The 22876-nt window shown below is 36.5% G+C and overlaps 1 protein-coding gene across 7 annotated transcripts in view; it reads right to left on the bottom strand.

Annotated features, from left to right (window-relative positions):
• Nucleotides 1–34: 34 nt before the first annotated feature.
• Nucleotides 35–22876, bottom strand: part of LOC100647622 (IQ motif and SEC7 domain-containing protein 2) — a 138200-nt gene continuing 115358 nt past the window's right edge. For 5 of the 7 annotated variants that reach the window (XM_003397192.4, XM_048407967.1, XM_020864167.2 and 2 more), the window contains 7 exons: nt 11047–11394; nt 9648–10191; nt 8135–8494; nt 7319–7692; nt 5404–6059; nt 4856–5197; nt 35–4653 (listed from right to left, as the gene is read on the bottom strand). In XM_003397192.4, the coding sequence (XP_003397240.2) occupies nt 4382–4653; nt 4856–5197; nt 5404–6059; nt 7319–7692; nt 8135–8494; nt 9648–10191; nt 11047–11394 (2896 nt within the window). In that variant the 3' untranslated portion in view covers nt 35–4381. The remainder of the gene's footprint in view (nt 4654–4855; nt 5198–5403; nt 6060–7318; nt 7693–8134; nt 8495–9647; nt 10192–11046; nt 11395–22876) is intronic. The other 2 variants (XM_020864168.2, XM_020864166.2) reach the window with 2 other exon arrangements.

The following is a 22876-nucleotide window of genomic DNA, read 5'->3' as shown; positions in this document are numbered from 1 at the left end:
ATGTCTCATTTTATAAGAGTAAAGCTGGTTAAAGTTACGTTTCAGACTCATAGTTCTTTATTAACACAATGTGCATACAGCGTTCGTTAGATTAACAAAGGAGGCGATACTTTCGCACGGGGAGCGATTGTTATTTCTAAATTAATAACGTAGTTACTTACTTTCTCATCAAATATTTTTTTTCATCAAATGCGTTTATCGACACCGTTCTTTTTTTGCATGTCGTCATTTTTCGCAGATCGCGTCAAATTGGATTAAATCTAGTCGCCGTAAATTCGCGAATAATTCATGGTAATGATGTTACGCAATGTTGTATTGCTTCGATGTTATACGATCACTGTTTACTACTTATTCTCGTCATATCCAAACTGCTTTTTTTTTTTTATTTTCTGTATCTAAGTTAATCATCCTAATGAAACTTTATACCGTCGTAGTGTCTACTTTGGTACCCACTAGTTTTATTAAGAGTCAGACTGAAATTTATATCTTTCGCTTATTATATACATATAATGTATATGTATGAGATCGTGCAAGAAATCTTTCATATAATCCAGTTGGATTGCTTAAAGATGTCGTAAGATGTAGGATGACTGTACATAAGGGACAGAGTTTGAAAAACAGTATGATTACAAACAATCGAAAAATCTAATGTTCTCCTTGTCCCTGTCCAAAAACGGATGTTGATGGCCGTCTTCGTCTTTTCTAAATAAAAATGACTACGCATACGATTTATAGGAATCAATCATTTATAGGACCATTCGTGAGAGCGTTTATGATGGTTATTTCATCTTTTTTTTTTACTTTTTCATGAATTTTCTTGTAGATACGGCGACTTAGAAGGTGGTCTTTCTAATCAGTCTTTTCTTATTTTTTTTTTTTCATTCGTAAGAAGTTTATCACAGAAGAATTTCCGTATATTGATCATCTTTCTTTTCATTTTTTAAATTTCGGGAATCTGAACGAGCATTTGTTTCATCGTTCACGCAAATTGACGCGATCCTTTGTTATATTAGACTGACCTCACACTTTTTATTGTAAACCACATCCTTAAGAACTACATCAAGGTTTTTCTGACAAAGTTTTATGGAATTATTTTCTCTCTCTCTCTTTCGCTCTCTCCCTCGCAAACATTACAGCGTAACCGGAGAACTCTCCTGATGAGAAAGACTAGAATTAATAACGCTGAAGACTACGGACTTGTTACGGATCCATGGGAGCCTATGTACAATTAGGATGAACACTTTGCCAACTATTCTTAGTTGCGTTCGAGTTCTCTCGGTTTTTGTTTCCTTCAGCTGTAAACGACGCATATATACTTGGCGGAAGAGATATAGCGAGGTTATAAATTTAATTATTAATTAGCGACATCGATTGATGTAATTGCGTCCAACGTCGTACGCATTTTATAGAAGTACCTCGAATTTCAGGCCATGAAAGTCATTAATAGATTACGGATTTTTATGTTTTATATTTTTATGAACACAATTATAGAAATGGAATCTAAGCAAAGATTTGTTTTACTCGAGTACTTTACTTAAGATATTTTGTATATTTTTGCATGTTACATCCATTTTGTACATTCTTTCATTTTCAGAATTTCCATAAATACATAAAAATTTGTAGTCTAGTCATTGGTGACATATAAAATTTTTTTATATATGCATTATGTGAAAAATAGCAAACTGCATATGTTTAGAATCTACTTTTCAAATTTTATGCTATACACAATTTTTCTTAAATGTTATATAAAAGGAGAACAGTTCCATAATATTCTATAATATATTGAATGAGGCTTTTAATTCCTTCTCTTTCTCCATATGTCTCAAATTATTGTTTAGACTATTGAAACATATAAATTTAAACACATCGCTGATTTTATAATCTCGCTATGTCTTTTCCTATAACAATACACGTCTTTGTAAGACCTATATTCTCATCTCGACAACATGAATAGCTATTTTCCAGTTTTATAATTAGTTAGAACCTATGCGATCATTACAGCCTCTTTCTCTGTTTACTTTGGAGAACAATAGACATTTAGATTGAGAAACTTGTGATAGCAGTCAGAGTTACGTATAGTGTAAGAGTATTCAAACACTTGTAGATGCCTTTTATGGTCATATTACATCTGTATATGAAATATTTTGAAATTTTATTGGTGCTGTAATGAGACCAAACTATCATGATTATATTGAGCAAATGTGAAACAAATACATAATATATATATATGTCAAAGTTTTCTATGGTAAATGTTCAAATACTCTCACAAATCACTATAAGAGATAAAATGTAGCAAACCTTTTAGTCCTTAGTAAATCTATTACTTTTAATCTGAAATATGTGAGTGTATCTCCTTATGAAATTGTATGCTCAGAAAAATAAGCTGCTTCTCTAAAGAAGATCTATTTCTGTGACAGCTGAAGGATTCAAATTACACGATTAAGGAAATATAATTTGGAAACAGACGTTAGAGTGCTTATCGATCAGAAGTGCAAAAAGTGTTAGAATCACTTGAATCTCAAGGTTATTATTAAAGAGAACTACGAAAATAAATTTCAAAGTTTATACAAAAACTGGTAATGTGTGCGTACATTACATCATGACGTTAATTACAATGAAACTCCCAAAGTTCGAAACGTATTATAATAATGTACAGTGTATCAAATTTCACTGATTAGTCACTTCGAATCGAAATTAATCGGACAATCCATTTTTTTAATTGCTATTAATTGGTATTGTGATCGCTGGTAATATATATATGTACAAGTTATTTTACTTTTCCAAATGTAATTCTGCAGCCCTCCAAAAAGATTGTTTATCTCTTTAATAATTGATAAGATTATTAGTCAGTTTCTCATCTCTTGATGATAAGTTGTGGCAGTTGTTACATAAGGCATACAAGTTGTCCTCTTCCATTCATTGATCCTTATAGCATTCGTTTAAGATGACGCTGAGAGTTAGCTACACGTGGTACGAGACGAGAAACCAACTAATTTGGTTAATTGAATTTTCTCATTAGTACGCTGTTTCGGAGAAAAAAACTGCTCGATTCTGAACACACAAGCAGAACTATGATTTGCAGAAGATTATGAGAATGTACCCCAACAACGAAAAAACGCTTCTCTGTAACTTCTTCTTCTTCTTCTTTTTTTTTTTTTTAAATGTTAATACTTACAAAGATTGCTACGATCCAAACGATTTATTACTTTTTTTTTCATTGATGAGATATTAAAAATTTGTTAGACATCGACATGCACCTAATATCAAGAAGGGGATTGCTTATCGGTTTCCTTAGGCTACGGTTCATGTTTTTTGTTACAGAATTATCATCATCATCATTGTAATCATACAATTGCCGTTATATATCTATTATATACCTATTATGTACAACTGTTCAAGTATAGCTACGTCGATACTTGCAAAAAAACACGATATTACACTAGAGCCATTCTCTTCCCATAAACCGATCATATTTTTTTCTTTTCGAAGTGATAAGATTTTTTTTTTGAGTCACGTGACTTTTAGTTGAAAAACCGGTTTATGGGGTCTATGCGATCAACGGAACGATTATCTACATGCGTTGAGAGGATCGCATCGCTCTCCATTGGAAATTATTATAAATATCATAAGAAAAAGTGAATCGACGTGTTATTTTTTTTCATTTTTGGATGAATAAATACTATACATGCGCCCCTATAAAGACTACTTCAACGCGCCATCTTGCCAAATTTGTTTCCTTTGTCTCGAGTGATCGCGATTGGATCCTGCCCAATCCAATAAATTTACATCGCCTATTCAATTGTCTCTTCTTATTCTCTCCTTTTTACTTTTTCTTTTTTCATCTTCATTGTGTTACTTCCCAAAGTGCATTTTCAGATCCCAATTAATTATGGGATAACTTGTCTTCTCACCTTTATCTTCAAGATGCATTGGCCTTTTTAATCACGCATAAAATTGGCGTCCATTTCGCTTCCTTAAAAGCCGAGGGGAAGTGAAAGAGTTCACGCGCTCCATCTGACAAAGAGACTGCACGATATTTGAATTATCCATTTGATTTACATTTTAGCAATATAAAACATATAGGACATGCTGTTCAAACTTTTACAAGGAAATGAGGCTCGAATATTCGGTTATCCTCCATATTGTCAACATAATCCATAAATAATATTATAACTATAATAGCGTTATAATGGAAGCTATAACATTATATACAGGTTTGTGTGTATTATGTATATGAGGGATACATAATTTCGAAGAACATTTTCTCACGGAAGTTTGAATAGTATGTACTAAATGTTTAATATATTACTATATAGGACGTGTCCCCTTGTGGAACTTCCACTTTGGCCTGTTATCTCTTAGGTAGCACCGGAAGGATATATTACACTTCCGTGGTGCGACTGTACGGGCCGGATTCCTCCGATTGTGAAAGTTTTCGTTCCCGTTTGGCGAATAGACCCCCTAAAAAAGATGGCTGCTGAGCCAGTCCCTTAGCACCACCAGGGATCGTAGCCCCTGGATGTATAGGATGAACTTGTCCAGGATGTTTAATGCCTTGGCTCATTGAGCTGGCAGATGTAGATTGAAAAGAAATCGACATACCGCTATCGAGTGAGCCCACGCTTCCACGTCGCTGCGGTTTTTCACCAGCAACTGTGAAAAGTAAAGATACAAAAGACATTAAAATTTCAAATATTATTTTTCATCAAAAAATATTGTTTGCCTTTTTAAAATTATAAAAACTAGAATACTACAGATACATTAGCAGAATAACATAAATAATTTAATTAATATAACATGTATGTTAGTACTAGTAAATGTGTTGATACGTAAAATATAGAATAATTTTATTTACATTGTTCATGTATGTCCAGAAGAGAATTACTAAGGGCAGAACGTTTTAATTGGGTATCTATGTCGGTAGTTTCCGATCTTTCGGAGTAGGGCCCCGGGCAAGGACATATCTCGACATCTGCCACTCCAGAGTCTCTATTTTCAGCGCCGCCCCTCGCACTTCTGCTGCTCTTCTGTCGTTCTAGTTCCGTCTCAATCCGTAAGGTTTCCATCTCGTCCATTTCGCTGATGGATTCTCTGAGATCCTCCACAAACTTGCACCTGTCGTGTGCGTTCCTCGCGTTAAACGTAACCAACACCTTTCCATCCACGCGCTGGGAGAGTCTAATTCCATACGGATAATCTGAAAAATAAAAATCTTAGTTAGAATAAAAACTAAATATGTCTTGATGTTTAGATGTTAAAAACTAATAATTCTTAATTACAACAAACATAACGAAAGTACATTTCATCAAACCAATTCAGTCTTTAATTTATAGGTTAATGAAAAGAGATGTTAAAATATTTTCCAACTGTAAAGAGCCAAAACAATTTAAATGTGAAACTCACGAGGAACTTCAAACAGCGTGGCTACCATTCCGCACAGTGGAAAGCTTTGTCTGAACGTATAAGTAACGCTGTTCTTTTTCTTGCTCAGGATCTTTGTTACAACGAGGAGATCGTTGAAGAGAAATACTTCTCGTTGATGTACACCTGGTCTCTCTTTCTTGTGGATGTCTGGGATCTCATACAGTCTACAGTAGCAAACTAATCTTCTATGAGGCAAGGCCATGTTAGGTTTCTTGCCTACTATTGTCGCTTGGACTTTCATTACTTGAGAAACATGATCTGAGCCAGGTTTGAATTCGTTTTCCTTTACTCTTTCATAAATTCCAACCAATATATCTCTGTCAATATCTCCACAATCGTCTATGCCTCTGAGGTTCTTGACAAAGTCATCCAGCCTCATTCTGCGTTCTGGTTTCAGGTTTGGTGTGTGCAGATCAGTGTTCAGCATGATTATTGCGAACGCTAATACAAAGACAGTATCTGCTGAGCGTAGCCTGGATACTACATCGGGATTGCAGTGGCAATAACGTTGGCTGAACACCTCCATTAGTCGTTCTATTTTTTGAGCTTCACCTGGCATCCGGAAATATGCTTGAAACTTTCTCAAAGCGACGTCTACCTGCATTCCCGATAGGTCCAGCTCGTGGGAGAAGCATCTGAAAGATACAAAAATGATTTACTTCATTACTTTTTTATACTTTTATTCATGTTCTTCCGGGAATATACGTATAATTATTTATTTGTGGTTCTGACATTATGGTAGGGGCTAAGGTTGTAAATCAAACCGTGAATTTTATGTCCACCTATGGACATATATTGCATTTTGTTTTAAGTATATTTTATTTAACTATATTCTATGTACAAATAGAAAAGCTACATATGTTAATTACTATTTCAATAAATCGAGGAGCGAAAAAGTAAAATTGTAATATGAATATAAATTTTCAGTTTAATATATATGAAATATATCTTGTATTAAAATTTTCTTTGTACAGCACTGACCAAAGATTTAAATCTTTATTAATTAAATTGCCATCTATTCATATTTTTGTCAGCTTCATTGATGATGATTTCATACACATTATCATGTATCTGGTACATGTTAAACTTGACTTTTGACTGATTTTCGACCTTACTATTCGGTGACCCACGCTCTTAATCATTTTAAACTCAATATTTATTCTTAAGTATTTTGTTCGCTAACACGTGTTCCTTTTCCTGTTTGCCGTGTGGTCCAGTTGCGGTGGCTCATGTTACACGTTTGTCACACTAACTGAGGCTAAAGAGGTTCCTTTAGAATTCAAATTTAGTTTCGTTTCATGATGGACCACCCACTGTATCTTGCAACTTTTAAAATAGCACTTTCATAGACTTACAAATCAAGACTTTGGGAATAACATTATTTAATATCTCTATTCGATATTATTTTAATTGTTTAACTTAGTATTCTAATAAAAGAAATATTTCTCATATTTTCCTTAAGTCTTATATCAATATCTTGAACGTTGATAATTGTACAATAACCGCGAGTAATGTTATATGCTACCAATCCTCCTTGACCTAAATTTTTTTCGAAATCGCAAAACTATCGACCGGCAAATAGATCAATGCCATTTCCAGTATTTCTTTCACAGCGGTTCACAGAATTACCCTTTGCGCCACTGACAAAGAATCAAACGCAACTACTGAAACGAAACAATTGCGTTCTTAAAAAGTGACAAGAGAGAAAACGACTTTCTATAATAAATAACGAGCAACGAACCCAAACTGCGTGTTTCCGCTACGTCGATCACCGATCACTGTGATAAACAAACAGATTAACTTTCTCTGACTGCGCTATTATCCTCCATATTTACTTTTTTCTCTTTACAGTAAAACAAAGAAAAAACATAAAAATGTATAGCAGAATACTTACTCAAGCACAGCCATGTTGAAGGGGTTTTGAAGGTTTCCAAGATATTCTCCTATCATCTGCTTGGACAGTCCTTTTCTACTGATCAAAAATCTTGCTACACCCTGAGGGCTATTTTCCAAGAATCCTCTTCTGATCAAGTAACTGATTCCTCTTTCTGGTTTCTTGTTGAATAAATTTAGGCCTACTCGATACTGACGTTTTCTTACTATTTCTGATACTTTATAGCTCGTCTGTGGTATACTTTCTGGATGATCCATGAGAGGAAGCTGGTAGCCGGAACTGGCATGGGAGTGACCAAGATCCTTCACACTGCTTATCATAGTAGTTGAGTCTGTTGTGTGATTGGCGCATTCTTGGTGTTCTGGTGAACTTGACTGTACAACAGAAGATAAAAATTAGATTAAAAGAGTTGTGATTTATGGTTTAGATCTATTATGGTATTTAATTCGTGAAAATTAATAGACGATGAAAAGAAAATAATTAAAGGTTAACAGGTAAACGACGGAAAAAGAAATTTAAACTGAAATTGTATACAGAAATATATATGTATCTTATAAAACATATATTATACATCTATTTGTACTGTTAGATATATTCTACTACAAAAAAAGTTTAATCAGTTTCGTTAATAAATGGAAGAAAAGTGGATTAAGGGACTAAAGATTAAATTCGTCACAAGAGAGGAATTAGAAACAAACCAAATCAGACTTCTCCTTGAATATCGTCTAGCCCAAAGTGTCTAGAAGCTCGAAGAAACAAAAGAAAAAGTTGATATAAAAGTAAAAACAGAGACACAGAGGTAGAATGGAAACTCACGATTCCTTTATGCTTCCACACAGGTGATCCTCTTTGAGCGTCTCCCTCGGAGCTCTCGCAATTAGTGGAATCGCTGCCAGAACTCTGAACTGAGCTTAGGCTACCGTTCTCGACGCTTTTGCTAAGGCCATTGTGACGTGGTTCCATAGATCTGGACGTAATGGAAGACGTTCTTTTTGGCACTTCCGGTGGCACCTTTTTCGCGGATCCTCTCGTTCTACCGGCGGAACCAAGGTGACCGGCACTACTCCAGTTCTGAACCACTTGTGTCTGAAGATTATGAGGCGTTGACGGCGACGTGCATGGTGTACGCAGCAGATCCCTTGGTGGTGTATCTTGTCTGATGCTGCACAACGTGTCCTGAAATAATAACAGTGATTTTCTTTACAGTCACTTGTCTAAATTGCTTGAAATAAGAATTATTATGCGAGTCAGAAGGTAGCATGGAATAAGTGTCTTTAGTGAGAAGTTTCTATTAAAAATTGATATAGATGTGTTTGGAAGGTAACTTTGAAGATAGCATAACTAGGTATTTTTAGTAGGAATTTTTATCAGAAGAGAAGATATCTCGTAAATACAATAATAATAAAATCCTGTTTCCCTCAATTATTTTTCTATTAAAATAGCCTTCCTTTTCACTTTTTATCTATAAACTATATAGACTAAGTACTATATCAATCAATTTAAAGTATAAATATTGTTATAATCTGAATCAAATTAAACTACATTTTAACTTGCCTTTCTTTTTCTAGTATTCATCTATTAGAAGTCTGTTAGATCTATTTATTAGATAGTCTTTTTTTATCTTCTATCTACGCCAATAAATTACACGTGATAATGATCAATTTAAAATGTACAACAGTGAGCATATAAATAGGAAAAATGCTTGCTGTAAATTCAACTAATTTAATCGTATTATGAAAGGTTCTATTATTATCTTTCTTTGTATAATATAGGATTTAAAAATATATCTTGTGTACTTTAAAGCACTATACTCAAATTTCTATTTCTATTTTTATTAGTAAATTAAATTGAATTTGGTACTTTCCAAGAGCTTTGGAATGCAGGAGTGAGGATCAAGGAATATTTTTTTTCTATTTATATACTTGTCATTATAAATAAAATTCAGAGAATTCATTATCCACAGCCTATCTTCTTAAAATTCAACGTTCTTGATCAAAGAAACACTGGATTGTCAGATAAATTTTAAACATTTCTCAGATCACGTTTTTGAAACAACAGAAATTTTACATGGATAGAACAATGACACTGCTCAGTAGATTGCAGAAGATTAAACAAAATGCTTGGTTTAATTCTACTACTGCTTTTACTACTGTAAAATTTATAATTCAGACCTAGAAAAAGTCTAAGAATTATCCAACAACTCAATACATAATCTTCTATTATTATTCAGTATGATCTTCTCAAAATTCAATTTTTCTCAGCAAAGTATAATGAACTATTTGTATTAAGTCATAAAAGACTTATACCAAGCTATAGGGCTTTTAATCACCTGTGGATTGTAATAATGCATGCTAGACCCGCTTTCCTGAGAGCTGGACTCCCAGCACGGACTTGGTGGTAACTGTTGGTGTCTGTTGCAAGGACTCGGTGCCAGAGAGGGCGTATGTCTACCACTTTGATGTATGTTATGGTTCGCGTGCTGATGACCAGCGACCTGAACCTCGCACCTGCCGCTCTGGCTCCTCGGTATCGGAGACTGTGAGTTCTCCACGTGCCTCCTTTCCCTCAGAGACATGCTCCTGATGGGCATTGGTCTGTTCGCCGTCTGTGGCTGTTGTATGTAAATTTGACTGTGATATACCATCCTCTCATGTTCATTCACGCCCGTGGCTCTCTCTGTAGTTTCCTGAAGCTTTCTGCTGAGACGTTTTTCAGCCTTGGCCATGGCGGTGATGGCTGCGAATTTCTTCAGCAGAGTGTATCTTCTGAATGCTCGTTGAATAGTCAGTGCGGCGTTTCTTGCCTTCACACCGCCGTATTTTCTTTCTAACATCTCAATCTGCTTATCCAATAGGTCTTGGGATAACTCGTACCTGTTTTGAAGGCAAAAAATGTTGAGTATTGTGGTGGGAGGCTTTGGATTTTTGGTTTTTAAGAAAAGTCTGTCGTTAACCCATGAAGAACTTGATCTTTATTTAACTTTTATAATGATAGAGAAATATGTAAGAACGTGATACAGGAGACTTCAAGAAGGGTTAATGAATCTTTCGAAGAATACAAGATTACCATTTTTTTACTGTTACCTTCTCAACTATCTGAGTTTTTAAGTAGAGCTTAGAGTGAAAAATGGGTTAACGTGAAGAATAAAAAGGTGAAACTCGACTGGATCTGAACTGGCAACGAAGACGTGCGCTCTGGGAAAGCTCGGACTTTTTGTCAGCCGCGAACAACGTAGAGATCGCTTGTGCATCGATTCTTTCGAAAACGGCAAATAAAAATTTAAGCCGTGAAAGCTTGCAGACTGTTCCATAAGAAGCTTCCGTAATTGATGGCCGGAAATTTGGAAATTTCAAAGAACTTTCAAATTCCGTTGGAAACCCGAAATTATAAATCTCTAAGAAACTGCGCAGAAATCCAGATTTCCAAAGAAACCACAAGTTTCGAATTAAAAAAAAGATCTCGCAGAAATGCCAAACTCCAAGGAAATTCCAAATTTCGCGTATCTCAAGACAATTTCGAGCCTCAAATTTCAGAAAGGAGCCAATTAAAAAATTCCAAATTTCAAGGAAATCCTAAATTCTGACGTGAATTCCACGCATTTCAGAGGAAATTTCGAATTTTGAAGGCCGAACGAATTCGAGGACCAGCAATTTGACCCCGAACAAAGCGAAAAAAAAAAACAATAAAAAAAAAGATTGAAAGAGCGAGTAAATCAATGTTGATCTTACGCAGTCTGCAGCCGGCATCTCTTCAGCACGTCTCCGTTACGTACAGGTCCTTTTTTAAGATGGTTTTGTTGATACCCTGTGGCCTGTGGCTGACCACCATAGCCCTGCACCATGGTACCATAACTTTGGGGCTGACTGTAGCCGGCGTGAGTGTATACTCTCACGTTCGATGTCGAATTGTATGGGCCGTGTGCGTAGTTCTGGTTCTGAACGTACGACTGACCCGTGATGTAGGACGTCGTCAGGGAGGTTTGACTGCCTGACGAGTATACGCCGTGCATGCCGCTCCCGTGCACCTGGTTCACGTTCGCCGCATGCTGCGATGGCCTCTCCATCTTCTGCGGGAAACTGTAACAGAAGTTCGATGGTTTAGTTACAGATGAGCGATTTTGGTAGGTCGTGTATGGCGGATATAGTTGGATGCAAATTGCTAAGCTGTAGAAATCTTCAACTTTGAAACTCCAGAATTCTACAATTACAGAACTCCAAAATTCTACAACTTCTTCAGAACTCTGGAACTTCGGAACCCAGAAATTTCAGAACCTTGGAACTTCAGAACCCTGCAACTTCTGAAGCCTGGAACTTCAGAATCGTAGAACCGTAAGATTCCAGAAATTTAAGGCTCTAGAGTTCTGGAATTCTAGAACTTTAGAGAATTTAGAGATTTTAGAACTTTAGGACTCCAGAACCCTGGAACACCGGAACACTGGGAACTGTTAAACTTCAGGACCTAAAGGCTGAGTAATTTTGAAAGTGATTCTGGAAATCTGAAAGTTTAGACTCTTAGAATCTTAGATTTCTAGAACTTTAGGGCCCTGGATCTGTAGAAGCCCGGAGGTTACTAATTTTAGGAACTTTAGAACTTCATAAGTTGACAATTTTAGCATTTTACAATTATGCAATGTAAATAAACTTCAGGCAATATTCTGATTCCGGATGATTGGTGGACCATTCGGATGGGACGAGAGAATCGTAATAAATGTATAACAGCTCTAGCTGTTTCATTTAAATGCGAATCTTTCGATTGAAATGAATGCGTAAAATTTTCAATCAGAGAAATAAAAGTGGCGTATTCGCGAAAGCGGAACGCTTTCATCGCCGGATTCAGTGTCCCACGAAAAAGAAGGAAACCGACGTAAATGTGAAATGTGGAATGGAAAGGTGGTCATCCAGAAGCGACAACGTTAACCTTTGATTTTCTTTTCCACCAAACACTCGTTTTCGTAATTATCGTATCTCGTCAGTGTGAAGCTCGCATCCCTCGAACAGATGACTCCATGGAACATGGATGTATAGCTGTCATCGTGTAACATATAATCGAGAGAAATTGATACGAGTCGTGTTTGATGGATTTTGCTTCGATTCGCAGGTGTTATAGGGAAATTGGATGCAGGTAGAACAGTGTACGATTAGGTGCAACCAGTCGTTACGAGGATTCGAGTGATTTATCGTGCCAATAAGACGTTTATGGTTGTGTATATCCGTATTTCTTCGTGTCACATGGTTCTACAATGCTATTATAATGCCAAACGTACTACTATCTCGCGCAATATACATTAACAAAATTTAATCGTGCAAAAGTGTATTTCGAATTTAACGTCACATCGTGTAAATTGTAAAAATGTACATAACGTCAAATTCTTACATCGAAGACATATTTTTCTCGGTGGAAATTTTCAGCTTAGTAATACGCAATTAATTAAGACGTCTTTTAATTTTCGTATTGATGGAACACGTTTACAAAGAGTATGACAACCTTGCGTTATAACGCGTTAAACAAGATTATATTGTTTCATCCATAATGACAATAATTATTGACGATTCATTATGACGATTCAGATTGATAGTAATGGAAAGTCTCAGAGCACAAACGACATGTAATTTTATTCGACAAGAGTGTGATTAGTCTTCAGTCGTAATAGAAAAATCTACGTAAAAATATACGTAATGGAAATTTATAATAAAATTCTCTAGACAAACGTGAAAAACACGTATATAATATTTGAGACTTACGGCGAAATGTCTCTGGGTCAACGATAATACCGATAAGAATTTATAATTCGACATATTTTGATATTACGCAAATTGATAAGCGTGTTAAACTTTGAGTTTCAGACGATAGCAATAAGTAGAAATCGCGAAAGGAAAACACGTGGTCGATGACGATGGAACACCAAGTCATAACGAGGTTATCGCCAGCAATTTGCAAGTTAATCTAGCAGACTCATCTTGTTCTTGATCGCGTATATGTCAATGTGCGAGCATTGGTTTATTCAATATCCGCTCGCCATATGATTGCCAAACGTGATTTCCGGAGTTCCCGGTCGTCCGGACAGACAGACTTACGATTTCCACTGAAATGCGTTCCCAACGTTCACGCGGCAATCGTTTATTGCAATATTCGTATAATCTTTTTTAATAAACGAAACTCCTTACGATTCCGCTTTTCGTTACGAAGCTTTTCCTAATTTATCATTTGATTTCTAAGAACGATAACCGTTAAGCTGCATTTGAGATCCGTTATAACGAGACGCGATAAAGTGCACGCGTACCGAGCGAAAATTCAAAGTCGATTTTCTCGAAAACAAAGCCTCAAACGAAAAATGTTTATTCTATATTTTCGACTTCTTTTTTCGCGTAGAATCACCCCCTTCCCGCTTGTACCACCAGTTACCAACCACCCTGTATAATAGTAAGCTACGTGTACACTTTTAACTTCAATTATATGATTATAAAGCAGTATTTACAATTACTTTCTAAGCTGTGTTTATAATAATATTCGTAGATTACCTCTCAAAGATATGAATGCAAACACAGTGCACCGTTAGATGCAAGATTTGTTCTCATTTTTTTTTTTTTTTTTTTATTGATGCTCTAATAAAAATGTTCAATTGTTCAATGGGGCACTTTCTACTTCAAAGTATCTTCTATTTATCGGTTATATTCAAAATGCCCTAACTGTCAATTTTCATACAATTTTTACAATTGTAAGAAGTTGAAGCGCTCCGGTCATCAATGACCACCGTGGCGTCACAGGAGAAACCGTGATGGGTCATATATGACCTAGGTGACAGTTAAAATGTTAAACGAAGAATATGAGCTAAATAACGAGTGTGCTTTTATAATTTAGAATCGTTAAATGTTCGATTATGATTCGAAGTAGCGTACATATCGATACAGATCGAGAGAAATGTTAATTTTTATTAATCTTCGATCATTAAAAATGATCGTTCGTCGTCGTTTTCACGGATACTCAATTTTCCTTTCACTTTTTACGTTCAATCGCATCTACAACCAGTTAACAGGAATATTTGTTGTTTTCCCAGCAACGAAGAACCACAAGAATCACATTTTCAAATCGCGTTCTCGACAGTTGCACAGAAATTCTTTCCGCTTTTACCGGGGTTTTCCAATTTCTCTTTCCTACGAACGATCCCAACAAACTAAATTACATTTCACTCGACAAATATCCGAAATTCAAAGGCTTCACCGTAGACTGTAAATACAAATTGAAATTTGTCGTTTCTTTCTTTTCTTTTTTTTTTCTTTTCTTTTTCTCCGCCGTTCGAACAATTTGACAAAATAGATGCGAATCCACCGAAGATAATTAGAATTTTCCAGCTGCAAATGAGATCTCTGCGAGTGGAAAATTTACCAGAAATAAGCCTGCCAACCGCAACTCTGACGAAACATCGCTCGGCGAATGCTCGGAAACTCACGACGAAAAACGCCACTTCTGTGCCGACAGCTGCCGGCAATTACCATTCAAGGGACCGTTTCGCGCTCGTGAATCACACGCGGTGAATCATCCCTCGAAATTCACCCCCGTACGATTGTTGGATAACCACCTACCCCGTGAGAAATCCTGCCACGCAGACCACCATCTTGATCCTTCCTTTTACCACGCTGCACTGGTTCCACGATTTCCCTTAAATTTATCCAGTCAGAACAAGGTGTTTCTTGTACATCACCACATTTGTAACTTCAATAATTAATTACTCTATTAATTACTGTGTCTTTCGATCTTTGATTCTTCTGTATTTTTTTATTTATTCATTTATTTATTTAATCGTTAAACACTTTGCTACAGGAAGAAGATGGAAAATTTAAGCTTTTGGAAAATTGATATATCTTTGAGGGATGAAATTGATGTGGCTGTACGTTTGATATGTTTTCACTTGATGGAAGAACGAGCGCGCTAGGATTTTCCAGGTTTTCGGTTTATAGAAGGTAAAAGCGCGACGATTTGAAAGGTTTTCGTTTGGATTAGATGTATCAGTTCCTTGGAATGTGTCGAGCATCGAGTTTTAGCGGTCGCTGAGTTATAGCTTGGGCTGGGTCTACGAAACTTTTCAAAATTCCTAACGGTCCTACATCTCAACGCAATTTTACATTCCTTGCAAATCTTCCAACCGAGAAGAGCGCGAGTTTTCAGCGTGAAATTTTGTTCCAATCTAGATTAGATTATGTTGCTTTCCATTAGATTATGTTCACGTCAAATCCGATATAAATTTCGAATAAATCCGTTGAAAAACACTTTAAACTTTTTCAAACATCTATTTTTTCGTATTAGCCTTAGCTTTTTTCTTCAGGATCAACGTTCACTCCACGGAACAGACGATTTTCTCCGAATTTTTTAACACGCAATTTCCACTGGACTACAGGATGACTTCACCAATTGTTTCGGGTGATTGAATGCAGAAGAAGGAACACGGTTCGATGCAAACTGCACCAAGGATCGTGATAGTCTGACGATCGTAAGGTGGACTGAGGTGATGGAGGATCGCGAGCAGCTGGCAGCCAGGGGCATTCTTCGTCCACGAGAATCGGAAATCAGTGACACTGGAGGGACAAGAGGGTAAAGGAACACGTGCACACCGGCCTCAACAGTGGTGTGCAACCTTCTGTTCCTTGAACGATCTTCCCCTTCTTTTTATTCAATTATCCTTTGAACGCAGTGCACAGATTGCTCGAAAGATTTTTATTTCTCCAAAATGTTATTTAGAGAAACAATTGTTTATAAGAGGAAGAAGATTCTCCGTGGTTGGATAAACTTTCTTCCACTCTTCCTATTTTTTAGATATCTGTATAATTTAATTGGCTCAGCGATATTCATATTACTCTTCCTGCCAGAATTTTTCTTTGAATAAGTACGTACTAATAGGTGTATTATATTGACAACAATTATTTAGATTAATATTATGTATTATACATTTGATACAGATCTATCAGATCTATTTCATGTGTTTATTTCGTGTATTATTAATCCTTTGCACTCGAGAGGCGACCTTCAGTCGCCACGGCATTCCACGACATCTCCAATTGATGAGAGTGCAATATTGGTTCGTAAATTGGTTCTTTGTGTTCTTTGTTAGGAAGTGTAAAGTGTTAGACTTTAAAATGGAGATAAAATATTTAATCCCATATTCCTCCGAAACCATGGTTCAACTATGGTATTGAAACAACGTGTCGAACGTTAGCTCGGATTCGACGATCATGGCAAAAGTATTATAGTTTAGAAACCCTAAAAAAAGTGGTTTTCTGAAGTGAAATTAGCTCAAATGAAGATGAACTTGATTAATTATATCAAGAATGCATCTTGGTGAATGCTTTGTAAGTTATCACACAAAAAAAAATACAGAAATTAATATTACAAAATCATATTTTCTAAGATGTAAATATAGATAAATTATTAGAATATAATTTCTTTGTAAATTAATTTGTATATGAAATCATTTTACACTAGCGTCACGTATACGCTAAATCATCCGCAGTAGCTGCTACGCCCAGCAGAAAAAGTCCTCGAGTACAAAGGGTTAAGATACCTGGATTTGTTTCATTGTATAGTTATCAGCATATTTTCCAGGATACACGAATACACGCACAACGATGAGCAAAGAATATTACAACCATTGACAATTACAATAAATAAAATAGACCGATCTATTCCATCGTATATTAATTTTTTATCGACATTATTTATGAGGTTGGAACATCGAGGATTGAACGAGATTTTGTAAAGTAAAAAATCGACTCGATCTTGTTGGTTCTAAAGTTTCGATTAAAAGGAGAAAAGAAATTCTCGTTTTGCAAATTAATTACTCGAGCAAAGGAATAGAGAGGCACGTAACATCGAGGAATTGAAATTAGTTGGACCGGGAAACGGGTTAAGAGACACTGTGAGATAAATGGCGTGTATACTCTGGTGAAGCTTCGTTATTCCATGAGAAGCGCAGAGAGGAGTAAAGGGATATATCTTTTCAAGCAGCCCTCGAAAACACGTATCGGCTTTCACATGTGTGTCAGCAGGTACACGAGAGAAAGGGAATCGATAATGATGATGACGATGATGACCGTGACACTCAACCTTCCACACCTTATGCAATGAGCGTTCAATTAAGCGACTTACGTAAGGGTCCAAGATGTGGAAGGATAAGCATATGTGATTATGGTTTGTACGTTAGGCTACGCGAAGTCTGAGAAGTTTCCTTTTTGATTGGATTTTGCGAGGGACTGGCTGAGTCATCGATAATCGGACGACCTACGTTTTCTTGCTTTTGTTTTGTTGGAAAAGAAGCGGAGAAAGCGAAGTTTTGAATCTGAATATTCTCTAACAGGACGTGTTTATTTTAATTAATTTTAACGCGTAAGAATATTATCCAAAAGGAAGAAAGGATGAGATTTCTTTTCCTATTTTTGCGATGCCTCTTCTTCTCAATTTTTCCTACTTTTTTTATTTTTTTAATTTCTTGCTCCTTTATTCGTCGATTCTGTCATTCACAATTCTCTTATTTTCTAAGCTTTCAATCTGTCTGCTTCCCGATTTTCTTATTTCATTATTCTAAAATCTCTGCATATTCCAATTTCTTATATCTCTATATTTCTACTTCTATGTCTCTAGAATCCCTTATTTCCCAATCATTCAACTTTCGAATTTTAAATTTTTCAAAACTTCTACCTTTGGACTTTACACAATTCTCCGATCTTGTATTTCTCGAGATTCCAACTTTCTAATCTCTTTGTGTATTAAATCTCTGATCTTCCACTTTTCTTATTTCTGGAACCTTTAATTTTCTAATTTCCCTAGCGTCTCCAATTTCCCAATGCCTTGATCTTGAACTTTTCAAATTCGTAAGCTTCCTATCTTCTATCTCTTCTATCTGGCTAATTTCCAAGTTTCCTTCATTGTCTAGTTTTACCTTCCTTTTCCCTAAACTTCTTCCTATCGTTCGTCAATTTCTTATTTCGCAATTTTTCCCATTACTCAGTTCCTTGAGTTTCCGCTCTTTTCTTATTTTCCCTCGCTGGATCCACGTTCTTCGGTTTCCCTCTTATTTCTTATCTTTCGATTTTTCCAAACACAACCGTCTACACTATTTCTTGGTAAATTCCAAGGGAGGAGAATTCATTTCCCCGCGAACAAAGAGACGTCACCGCGTCACTTTCACACTATTCTTTCCCGCCAAAGGGAACTACATTTTTCTCTCCTCCCCAGCCGTTCCACTTGTGGTTGTCTTATATGAAACGTAATTGCAGGAAAAGCTGCCCAAGGAATTGTATTTAAAACGTGCACACTCACGATCACGTGTACTTTGAGCGGCACGCACATCCTGAGAATGCAACGTCTCTCAAATTCAACGGTTAATTTATTGTCTGATCGCTGACGTATTTTGACGTTCAAGAAGACATTCTATAAAATGCACAGTTTTAATGCAGTAGAGCACAGCGAAGAATAAAGAAAATTTTCTGGTTAATGAAATTAAAAAACAGACTCTATAAGAATACATATTTGATCGAGCTTGCGAAAATATTCAATACAATTTTACAACCTTCAGTATTTTTAATCTAAATTTACAAGCTATCAGATTCGACACGGAGACGTTTACAGAAAACCAATTTCGAGAAACTCTATACAGTTGCTTTTAGATCTTAGCTATGGAACTTAATTAATTACAAACTAATCAATTACACTACTAGAGAAGTTTCAACGTCCACTGGCAACTGTGACTTATTCCAGTGAAGGATTGAAAATTCCTACAAATCCTTAATATAATTTTTCAACTTTATGTTATGTCGATCTAATATTGCAGATAGGAAAATTCCAATGTCTCTAGACAACTCAAAATCTATGCCAATGGAATAAATCTCTATATACGAACGAATTAGATCCAATTAGACATCAAAGTATCAAAAACATCAAATGGCTTCTCCTAACCGGAACGGTCAGCCGGTGATAATTTTTTATAATAAAAAAATAATTTTTTATAATTATAATTTTTCAATCTTCCCTTACCTCTTAATTCCTCATAAAAGCTAACTCATTTACCTAGTTCTACGAATGAATGAATCAGGTACAATTAGACATTTAGAAATCATACAATTAGACAATAAAGAATCTGCAGTGGCTCATCAAAGCATTTAAAACCGGTAGGATCAGCCGGTGGATCTCGTCGCGAATTATCTGTAATTTCTCAATCTTCCATTACTTTATCTAATCTAATCCTACAAATGAATGAAGCAGACGCAATTAGACATAGTCGCATCCCTCAACGTCGCCAAACAATCAAAGTTGTGAGATGGATCGTCGTAACCGGAAGGGCCACTCGGTGTATTTCACCGGGAATTAACCGGAGTTACTTAACGCGTTTCGTGGCGCATTCATCGATGATAAAAGGACGAGCAACGGGCCACGTAAACGCTTCGCGTACGTATTCCCATAAAGTGCTCCATTGAAGAGGAGGAACAAGAGCGGCTGAAAAACCGGCGAGAGGATACGTGTTTGACTGGCGCAGCTACTTTGCTTAAAAAACACGAAGCCAGGTGCACGTTTCGTGCCACTTTGTTGTGTACGTGCACACACGTTACACGCGTGCACCGTGTGGCACGAGCTCTGCAACAGCCGACAGGCAGATGTTTCGACTCTTGCGAGGCTTTAATACCATCCTGCCTTCAATTTATTTCTTTACCAGCGAACGATAGACCGCCCTCTAAGGTACGATCGTTTCCAAAGAGCATTCGTTTGTTTCGTACCGGGTCTCGTTGAATTTCTACCTCAGTTACCACTGTTTTGCATTTTTAAGATCCGATACTATGGGAACTAGGCGTGAAATTCGAGTGTTTTTTGAGCTTGCAGGCGCCAGAGGATCACAGGTTAGGTTAGCATGTAATAAAATCGCGTGGATGTTTGGTCTATAGCAATGGCTCTCAACCTGGTATAGGCGGAAAATATCGTTCTTCTATAAGTTGTCATAAGTAAGTTGTTATTTAGCGAATTCTATCCCACCTTCTATGCTGTACGAGTATATCTTACATCCCATCTTGTACATAACGTACAATACTCTATTTTCTGCAATTTTTTCTCAATGTTCCATGTCTAATGTCTGAAAAGTTACCGATTAAACCCTCTGTTTTACTTTGCACACGATCCCAAGCTCTATAGTACAAATTTCCATAGTCTACATTTCATATTTCATATATCTTATATGCCATAACTAGTATTCCTAACCTATATCTTTCGCCTTACTTTCTAGATTTCGTGTCTCCATTGCATATCTCATATTTTAACGTTCTCATATTCGAAATCCCATATCTCTATCTCATATGCAGATCCTGTATCTCTAAGTAATATTTTTTATCCTTACTTTTGCACACATTCGTCCCGCATCTAACATTCCATATTCCTTATCTCTTCCCCTATGTTTCATATCCAGTATATCCCTAGTCCATATCTCGATAGTTGTCTTATGCACGTATGTCTAGTATTTTCATATTCCTCATCTCATAATAGCATATCTTCCAATAATCTCTTATAAACAGCTTGTACTTGTATTTTTAGCGGTAATAAGATCTCGAATAATACATCTTCAAAATCTGAGTCCCTTTGAACATACGCAAACAGCTCCAAACAATCTCTAGTGACAAACTGCAGCAGCTTAATTCCCTAGCAACGGTATACGTATGATTTATTCAGTAATTTCCCAAATATCATTTCTCCACGTTCTATCGTCGCGTGAAAGGCGAGAATAGCCACGACACAATGGGAAATGTTGGATTCACGAGCGTGAAAATAGTCTCGATGGAAAATGAATACGTCGGGGAAAACAAACGCTCTTTCATCGAGGTTGCTCGCAGTTTGCTCCCTCGATAAATCCTCGGAGGCGACTTCTCTATTGTTTTAGAGCGTCGGTTGACTTCGACGCTAGTCTAGCGTCTAGATAGCGGAGCTGGGGGGAGGGGAAGGTGAGAGATGGACAATGTAGACAAAGAGAAGGGTTGAAAAAGATAGTCTAGCACGGGGCCACTCGTGCGTTTATACGAAGACAAAACCCTCAGACGCGTAGGCTTCAGGTGGAGTGCATCAGCTGCCACTTGGACACGCGCCATAGAAGCCTCTACTATGTTTCCTCCTGCATTTTTTCCCCCTTCGTTCGCCTTCTTCCTTCCTTTTTTTTTTCGTTCTAGTCGACGTCTCTTGCTTGGAACAGACACTTCGTCTAGTTCAATTTAGGAGCAGGGTGTAGCGGTTAGTTTTGAAGTTTCAAAGTTTCAGAAACCTCAACCTCAACCCTCTTCCTTCTTTCCTTTGTTTTAGAAACTTGTTGGATTCTTGAAAGATCCTGATCTTAATATGAGTTATGAAGAAAACTTCGTTCCACTCTTTTCTCCAAGTTTTATTTCTCTTATTATTCGTTGTTTATTTAAACGTAGGAACATATTACATGCTACAGTGCCTATGTTCGCATGATTTTTTGATTTCCGAATTTAAGTTACACGTGATGGAAATCCCACACGATGATCAATAATTAATTGTCGAATGTCATGTAGAGTAGAAATTGTTGCAAATCGTTTAAACAAATTATTTCAAACGTTTTCAATCGAGTAACTTTTACGAGTAACTTTATCACAATTTCTAAAGCACAATGCACGACATACAACTAACAAATCGATTTTCCTATCACTCCAATATTTCTATTTTTTCGTTGTTTAATTTCCGTATCTTTCTATTTTCCAATTCTCTAATACTTCCAATCGATTATTTCCCAATCTCTCTCTTTCACAATCTCAAATTTGCGTATACTATTTGACCGTGTTCAATATGCCAAGGAACGACTTAAAAGATATTTGAAGAACCGGCGCGCATTGAAAGCTGGTGGAAAAGCCGCTAGAGAAGCCAGCAATTTTTCGCGAAATCGCGCGGCTCGTTACGCGCATCGCGAGATTAACGTCAAGTAATTAAACGGCGCCGTGCAGGTCGTGCAGAGTGCATTCGCGTGTGCGCTCGTCGTGCTCACGAGAATTCTCCTCTCTTTCGTTCCATTCCCTTTGCGTGTTTCTCTGGGAAAATCTAACGCAAATTTAAAAAATGAAAAGAGGAAAAAAAAGAGAGGAAGAGGCGCCCGTGAGAGTTTCGAAGAGAAAACAAGCGTTTCAGTTAAGAGAAGCAAGATGTTGAAAAGTAAAATTGTATTCTTTCTTATGGAATGTTTTGAAATGGTAAAAGTATCTTTGGATTTTTGTCCAAAGTGATATTTCACAGTTGCTTGTCAATGGAACTTTGGATGCTTCGTATTTATAGTTTCACAGACGTTGCAGACGCGCAATCAATAATCAGATGTATTCTAATCATAGACGAAGGACGATTTGTTTTCATATAAATACATATTCTCGACTGATTTTTCTATTTGCGGAAGAAATCGATGTTTCGTTCATATTTACGAGAGATCATGTTTTTAGCTGGGATAAATTAGGAATCTCTGGATGTCTCCGGAATTAGATCGAAAAATTCCCTAGATTTAACAAATTTTATAAATGCGATAAGATTCAAAATCAT

The sequence above is a fragment of the Bombus terrestris genome, chromosome 8 (assembly GCF_910591885.1).
Source record: "Bombus terrestris chromosome 8, iyBomTerr1.2, whole genome shotgun sequence".
Lineage (NCBI taxonomy): Eukaryota > Metazoa > Arthropoda > Insecta > Hymenoptera > Apidae > Bombus > Bombus terrestris.
Note: the sequence above shows the minus strand (reverse complement) of the source record. Positions and strands in the feature narration are given on the sequence as shown.